The sequence below is a fragment of the Salmo salar genome, chromosome ssa22, assembly GCF_905237065.1.
Source record: "Salmo salar chromosome ssa22, Ssal_v3.1, whole genome shotgun sequence".
Taxonomy (NCBI): domain Eukaryota; kingdom Metazoa; phylum Chordata; class Actinopteri; order Salmoniformes; family Salmonidae; genus Salmo; species Salmo salar.
The window spans coordinates 2,626,972-2,635,706 of NC_059463.1; the positions used below are offsets into that span (position 1 = coordinate 2,626,972).

General features: G+C 39.5%; 1 protein-coding gene across 1 annotated transcript; it reads right to left on the reverse strand.

Annotated features, from left to right (window-relative positions):
- Window positions 1-301: 301 nt before the first annotated feature.
- On the reverse strand, window positions 302-8,363 carry LOC106582633 (bladder cancer-associated protein). Its single transcript, XM_014165878.2, has 2 exons — window positions 8,033-8,363; window positions 302-1,393 (listed from the first exon to the last, which is right to left on the reverse strand). Exon 2 carries the CDS (start codon window positions 1,252-1,254, stop codon window positions 991-993), a length of 264 nt encoding a protein of 87 aa, XP_014021353.1. The 5' UTR covers window positions 1,255-1,393; window positions 8,033-8,363; the 3' UTR covers window positions 302-990.
- Window positions 8,364-8,735: the final 372 nt, after the last annotated feature.

Consider the following 8,735-nt stretch of genomic DNA (forward strand, 5'->3'; position numbering starts at 1 on the left):
TCTATATGGCCCAACTTAAAATAAAATTCAATGTTCGCCCTCCAGCACCAGACAACATGCAGTAATTAACCTTCTCATTTCAATTACTTTCATAATAAACTTTATAAAAGCGGACTTGTCTTTTCAAATATTGAGATTCTGTGAACCCTAAAAAAAAATGTTTTTCTTTCAACAATAATTAGCTTTTCCTTCTTAGTCATGAGGCATTCTCACTCTCTCAAATGCAGATAGTGGGCAATTGATAAAACTTGCAGTTGACATAAAGCCTAGAAGAACCGAGAAAACACACGAGGACACCGCATCATGGTCAGTGATAACGCCTTCAGACGTTGAACTTTAATAAATTAAAAGCTGTGGTAACATTTGAGCTCTGCAGGGGAAGTGACATGAAAATGGTTCACATCACTCTTCTGCTCTCGACATCAATAAAGCTCAACAAGGACGCAGGATATTCATGTTCACCTTCCTGCTACCATAACATATTGATTGTATGACTTGTGAAAATGCTGATTAACACACACACAATTTCTACCCTTTGGAAACTTTCAGCATTCTGTAATTAAAATCGATGTATTAACACGACATATGAAAACTATAAAGGCAACCATTGCAAATGTGACTCCAGGTTAGTGGACTTTCACTCAAGACCAGGGGATAAAGGCAGGGGTGGAGGGCAGTAGAAGGAGGGAGATGGGCAGGATAGGCCATTTTATGGAAAGTTCACATATGCACTCCTCCCCATGCATTTAAAAGCACTGGATTGGTGTAATCGTTGGAGAGGGAATTGCCACCCTATTCTTTGCAACAGTCAATTCCTTTGAAATCCATTAAGGGAAGTGAACAAGTAAGTGCACACTAAGGGCAGAGGAGATGAGAATCGGGACACTGTCAAGGTTTCTCAGCATCTCAACAGTCAACTGGGGGATTTTATTCAAGGCCTAGATACAGATTGTCCAGGGTCCGTGTGCTCCTAGTGTCAGTGGGATCCTCTTAGTTGCCCACAATGCTGGGGTCGTGTGCAGAGTCCGGCAGTGTGGAGTCATGGCAATGGTACAGAAAACAGTTTCCCCAGCAGCTGTAGCAGATGAGAAACAGGGCTGCCAGGAACACTAAGGCACAAATGGTACATGGCTTCCTCTCCAGAAGGAAGCTGAGCAGGTAGAAGCCCATGAACATTGAGTGATTGAACCATAAGGCCGGATTCAGGGGTTTCGGGATGAGGAGGACTGGGAGCAACCACTGAAGGCAATACATTGTCTGCGAGGGGGGAGCGAAATCACACCAATCTCAATCAGTTGGCCACAGGGCTAGGTGGAATGACACACAGTGGGGTTTCCTAACCACGGCAGATGTGACGTGGGAGCAGGTTGTAACTTTTACCTTCAGGTTAGGCCTAAAAAAAGGAAAGGATACAGTAAATAAAAAGGTGCAGACACGCATCAGTTATACGTTTCTCTTTGACATGACATAGTTAGCAATATTTCCCTGCAAATGCAAAAATAGCTCAACTTGGTCACGCTCTCATCACCTAGCTACCCTAGTCTGCTAACTCGAAGGGCCCAAGCAGCTAACGCTACGGATATGTTAGGTTAGATCGAGCACAACAAATATCTTTCATTGCATTAAAGGCAAGTTAACTATGGGGGGGGTTGATTTGGTTGACTAGCTGCAGTTAGTAACACTATAATGTTAGCTAGCTCCCTTCAAGAAGAAAATGTAGGGACGTCAAACATTCAGCCTGCTGCACAGACCCTATGGATGCTCTAGTCTAGAGCACCTGGTTAAATTGTGGTTAGGAGCATTTTCTAACTTTCCCCATGGTTAAAGTAGTAAGAAATTCATGTTATTGTTGTAAAAATATGTGAGGGTGCTTAATTTACGATCATCCTAATTCGAAATTCTTTTGACATTGAATTCTTATATTATGCAAAATGTCCCTGTGGTGGACAGAACGTGCTACTAAATTGCACAGTTGAACATTTTCACCACACACCAATTACAGGAAAAACACATACTTTTTACCTCAGATTGGTGTTGATACTATAAAAGATTATAGTCATCTCAATTACACAAAATCTATGGATTAAAACAGATCAATATCTTTGGTTTTGTACCATTGGTTTGGTCGTATACACTGCTATTCGCAGGACTTAGAACTGTCATTTTTCGATTTCAAATGGAATGAATGGCCACACACCAATACGTCGATTTGAGAGTCAAACTATCAATTAAATTACAGATAACCGTTGTCAGTGTTGATATTAGGGCAGGGACGATACCAGTATGTCAATACTCAGTACCATGGCAAGGAAACAAAACATTAAGCGGATTCTTAACCTGTTATGGCTAGGGGGCAGTATTTTCACGGCTGGATAAAAAACGTACCCGATTTAATCTGGTTACTACTCCTGCCTAGTAACTAGAATATGCATATAATTATTGGCTTTGGATAGAAAACACTCCAACGTTTCTAAAACTGTTTGAATGGTGTCTGTGAGTATAACAGAACTCAAATGGCAGGTCAAAACCTGAGAGATTCCTTTACAGGAAGTGGCCTGTCTGACCATTTCTTGAACTTCTTTGCCATCTCTATCTTTTACAAAGGATCTCTGCTCTAACGTGACACTTCCTACGTCTTCCATGGGCGCTCAGAGCCCGGGAAAAACCTGAATGTCGTCATCCCAGCCCCAGGCTGAAACACATTATCGCCTTTCTCAAGTGGCCGATCAAGGGACTGTGGGCTTAAGCGCGTGCCCTGGCTGCCCCCGTCTTTGTGATTTTTCCTCTGTTTGCCGAAAAGGAGATTCCCGGTCGGAATATTATCGCTTTTTTACGAGATAAATTGCATAAAAATTGATTTTAACCTCTATGGGACCGGCGGGACGAATTCGTCCCACCTACGTAACATCCACTGCCAGCCTGTGGCGCGATTTTCAAAATCTTCAAAATCCTATTACTTCAATTTCTCAAACATATGACTATTTTACAGCCATTTAAAGACAAGACTCTCGTTAATCTAACCACACTGTCCGATTTCAAAAAGGCTTTACAACGAAAGCAAAACATTAGATTATGTCAGCAGAGTACCAAGCCAGAAATAATCAGACACCCATTTTTCAAGCCAGCATATAATGTCACCAAAACCCAGAAGACAGCTAAATGCAGCACTCACCTTTGATGATCTTCATCAGATGACAACCCTAGGACATTATGTTATACAATACATGCATGTTTTGTTCAATCAAGTTCATATTTATATCAAAAACCAGCTTTTTACATTAGCATGTGACGTTCAGAACTAGCATACCCCCCGCAAACTTACGGGGAATTCGCTAACATTTTACTAAATTACTCACGATAAACGTTCACAAAAAGCATAACAATTATTTTAAGAATTATAGATACAGACCTCCTCTATGCACTCGATATGTCCGATTTTAAAATAGCTTTTTGGTGAAAGCACATTTTGCAATATTCTAAGTACATAGCCCAGGCATCACGGGCTCGCTATTTAGACACCCGGCAAGTTTAGCACTCACCATAATCATATTTACTATTATAAAAATGTCATTACCTTTTGTTGTCTTCGTCAGAATGCACACCCAGGACGTCTACTTCAATAACAAATGTTGGTTTGGTCCAAAATAATCCATCGTTATATCCGAATAGCGGCGTTTTGTTCGTATGCGTTCCAGACACTATCCGAAATAGTAAAGAAGTGTCGCGCTTGGCGCAATTCCTGACAATAAAATTCAAAGTATTCCATTGCCGTACGTCGAAGCATGTCAACCACTGTTTAAAATCAATTTTTACGTCATTTTTCTCGTAGAAAAGCGATAAAATTCCGACAGGGAATCTCCTTTTCGGCAAACAGAGGAAAAAATCCCAAAGGCGGGGGCGGTCGGGGTCACGCGCATAAGCTAGTGTCTCTTGATGGGCCACTTGAGAAAGGCGATAATGTGTTTCAGCCTGGGGCTGGAATGACGACATTCTCTTTTTTCCCGGGCTATGAGAGCCTATGGACGACGTGGGAAGTGTCACGTTAGAGCAGAGATCCTTAGTAAATGATAGAGATGGCAAAGAAGTTCCAGAAATGGTCAGACAGGCCACTTCCTGTAAAGGAATCTCTCAGGTTTTGACCTGCCATTTGAGTTCTGTTATACTCACAGACACCATTCAAACAGTTTTAGAAAATTTAGGGTGTTTTCTATCCATATGTAATAAGTATATGCATATTCTAGTTACTGAGTAGGAGTGGTAACCAGATTAAATCGGGTATGTTTTTTATCCAGCCGTGTCAATGCTGCCCCCTAGCCCTAACAGGTTAAACAGCGGTTGACATGCTTCGAAGTACGGTAATGGAATATTTAGAATTTTTTTGTCACGAATTGCGCACGACCCTGATTTACCATTTCGGATAGTGTCTGGGACGCACGAACAAAACGCCGCTATTCGGATATAACGATGGATTATTTTGGACCAAACCAACATTTGTTATTGAAGTAGACGTCCTGGGAGTGCATTCTGACGAAGACAACAAAAGGTAATCAAACTTTTATAATAGTAAATCTGATATTGGTGAGTGCTAAACTTACCGGGTGTCTAAATAGCTAGCCCGCGATGGCTGGGCTATGTACTTAGAATATTGCAAAATGTGCTTTCACCAAAAAGCTATTTTAAAATCGGACATATCGAGTGCATAGAGGAGTTCTGTATCTATAATTCTTAAAATAATTGTTATGCTTTTTGTGAACGTTTATCGTGAGTAATTTAGTAAATTGTTAGCAAATTCCCCGGAAGTATGCTAGTTCTGAACGTCACATGCTAATGTAAAAAGCTGTTTTTTGATATAAATATGAACTTGATTGAACAAAACATGCATGTATTGTATAACATAATGTCCTAGGTGTGTCATCTGATGAAGATCATCAAAGGTTAGTGCTGCATTTAGCTGTCTTCTGGGTTTTTGTGACATTATATGCTAGCTTGAAAAATGGGTGTCTGATTATTTCTGGCTTGGTACTCTGCTGACATAATCTAATGTTTTGCTTTCGTTGTAAAGCCTTTTTGAAATCGGACAGTGTGGTTACATTAACGAGAGTCTTGTCTTTAAAATGCTGTGAAATAGTCATACGTTTGAAAAATTGAAGTTTTTGTATTTTTGAGGAATTTGTAATTCGCGCCACGCCCATCATTGGATATTGGAGCAGGTGTTCCGCTAGCGGAACGTCTAGATGTAAGAGGTTAACTTGTTATGGATAGGGGGCAGTATTTTCACAGCCGGATAAAAAACGTACCCGATTTAATCTGGTTATTACTCCTGCCCAGAAACTAGAATATGCATATAATTATTAACTTTGGATAGAAAACACTCCAAAGTTTCTAAAACTGTTTGAATGGTGTCTGTGAGTATAACAGAACTCAAATGGCAGGCCAAAACCTGAGAAGATTCTGTACAGGAAGTACCCTGTCTGACCATTTCTTGGCCTTCTTTGTCATCTCTATCCAAAACAAAGGATCTCTGCTGTAACGTGACACTTTCTAAGGCTCCCATAGGCTCTCAGTAGGCGCCAGAACGTTGAATGATGACTTTGCAGTCTCTGGCTGAAAAACAGTAGCGAATTTGGTAAGTGATCGATCTGAGAACAATGAGACGGGCTCTCGTGAGCACGTGAAGAGTCCATTTTACTTTTTCAGTCTTTGAACGAAAACAACGACTCCCGGTTGGAATATTATCGCTATTTTACAAGAAAAATTGCATAAAAATAGATTTTAAACAGCGTTTGACATGCTTCGAAGTACGGTAATGGAATATTTTGAAATGTTTTGTCACAATACGCGTCCGCGCGTCACCCTTCGGATAGTGTCTTGAACGCACAAACAAAACGCCGCTATTTGGATATAACTCTGGATTATTTGGAACCAAACCAACATTTGTTGTTGAAGTAGAAGTCCTGGGAGTGCATTCTGACGAAGAACAGCAAAGGTAATCCAATTTTTCTTATAGTAAATCTGAGTTTGGTGAGTACCAAACTTGGTTGGTGTCAAATTAGCTAGCCCGTGATGGCAAGCTATCTACTCAGAATATTGCAAAATGTGCTTTCACCGAAAAGCTATTTTAAAATCGGACACCGCGATTGCATAAAGGAGTTCTGTATCTATAATTCTTAAAATAATTATGTTTTTTGTGAACGTTTATCGTGAGTAATTTAGTAAATTCACCAGAAGTGTTCGGTGGGAATGCTAGTCAAATGCTAGTCACATGCTAATGTAAAAAGCTGGTTTTTGATATAAATATGAACTTGATTTAACAAAACATGCATGTATTGTATAACATAATGTCCTAGGAGTGTCATCTGATGAAGATCAAAGGTTAGTGCTGCATTTAGCTGTGGTTTTGGTTTTTGTGACATATGCTAGCTTGAAAAATGGGTGTCTGATTATTTCTGGCTGGGTACTCTGCTGACAATCTAATGTTTTGCTTTCGTTGTAAAGCCCTTTTGAATTCGGACAGTGTGGTTAGATTAATGAGAGTCTTGTCTTTAAAATTGTGTAAAATAGTCATATGTTTGTTTGCCACGGGATTACACTGGCTGTTGAGTAGCCCATAGAGGTTAACATAACAAAATCAGACATTTTTGTGTTCGTAAATTCAATCTGGAGTGCCATATTAAACGGGTGCTGAGCGTTCGTAAATTAATGAGTTATTCTGCTCTGGTACACTCAGACAAGAGTGCTCTGAAATTGAGTAAATAGCCAGAGCAAATGTATGTCCATTGAGAACGCACAACGACTTAACCACTTAGCTAAGAATGACATGAATAATCAGGTCAATAAACGTTGGGTAGTTAGTTAGATAGCATATAATTAATATACTGGCAAGTTCAATGTATTAGTTGCCAACTAACGAGGTAGCCAGCTAACATACCGATAGTACCTACTGCTGTAATGATATGTATGCTATGCGGTTCGTAAGGATAGCGTAGCCAACACATTGTCAGCCAACATAACGTGTTTGTCATAATTAGTTAAAACAATTCATTTGTATCCCCTCTCGTCGGATTTCGGCTGCATATTTTCCGCCATTTTCTTCAAATCTGAAAACGTGAAACCACACCGATTTCCTGAATAATTTCATTATGGGCCCAAAAAGTAAGGAAATAGTGTCCACTGCGTATATACTTCGTATTTTGGCAGATGTAGTAAGCATTAGGCGGTAACTATGTGTTGTATGTGTCGAACTGCTTTGTTTTACCTTGACCAGGTCGCAGTTGCAAATTAGAACTTGATCTCAACTAGCCTACCTGGTTAAATAATGGTGAAATACAAAATTGGGAACTTTTGGCATACTAACTCTATCCATACTATGACCAATAGGCATACTACATACTCCATTTACGTCAAATAGTACGTTTAGTACGAGTATTCGAACACAGCTCCTGTCTTTAGTGTACACCCGGCATAACCGGTCATGTAAAAATATCAAATTTAGGCTACATTTGGTTTTTAAATCGTAGTAGTTTCAACAGTGCATACAACCGGATATTCCCTCTAAATCGATAAGTGATTTATTGCCACTTGTCAAACGTTATTTGTGCGTGTGCAGTCTACAAAGTGCTTGTTTAAAAAAATACAAGTAAACTGATTATTGTTGCACATGTGTAGATAGTACACGACGTATAAAACGGAAGTTTTAGGAGTAACGTTATACATTTAACTTTCAACATTAATTTCCAATGGTATCGTAATTAATTGTGTAAAAACTGCTGAATAAAACCAAAAACGTGCTGTGATATCACCAAAATAAATCTATCAGCAAAACGAGTAGTTAGCTAGCGAACGTTAGCTTGTTCGGTTAATAATTCACGTTAGCTAGCTAACGAGCTACTAGCTAACTTACTTGCATAGCTAGCTAAAACAATCGTGTTGAAATAGTTTGTAACAACTTGTCCAATTGAATTATACATAGCTAATATTTCACGTTTGAAGCTAAGTATTTGAGTAACACATCATTCAAAGAATAGAACCAGACCTGTCAGTTTCCAGCTTCATTCTTGATAGTTTTTTTGATCGACTCCATTGCTGCTGCCTAGACGACTGCGTAGCAATCCCAGAGAGGAAGAGGCGGCCGAGAGAGGTCCCCTCCCGTCAAAATCTGTCCACGCGGGAATACAAACAAAAGCAAACCGATAACTATGGCAGACTACTCCCATTGTCAGGACGGACACAAGACCATCTCGTCATTAAACATTATACAGTATCTCTGGCTTTAGCATTTCAATTACAAAACCAACATAAATAGATGGTAATACATTTGCATTAGTGTAAATTATGTTCAAATTATTTTATTCAGTAGTAAGAACCCAATACATGTGCTAAAAACATATATAGTGTCGTACATAATCAATATTATGAGGTATATAGTAACACATTTTAAATAACGTTAAATATTTTTCAGGCTTTATTCTATTGATCCTTATCCAATAGTGCTGTCAGAGAAGCACGAGCATGACCCCTCCAGAGATGTTAGAAAAGAAGGAGACAGGAATTCTCCTTCTTTGGTGGGGTTTATCGGCAGTTGGCATCCAACGTTATGGTGCATTACCGCCACCTATTGTACTGGAGTGTGGTTCAGAGACAGGGAGAAACTAAATCCTGCCTGCCAGCCCTGTTGCTCTTAAAAAGTATAAAATATTTGAGACTATATCTAATGACGTTCTACTCAATATAGTCCT

Excerpts from the sequence above, each read along its gene's own strand:
- LOC106582633 (XM_014165878.2), bottom strand. The coding sequence starts at position 1,254 with ATGTATTGCCTTCAGTGGTTGCTCCCAGTCCTCCTCATCCCGAAACCC.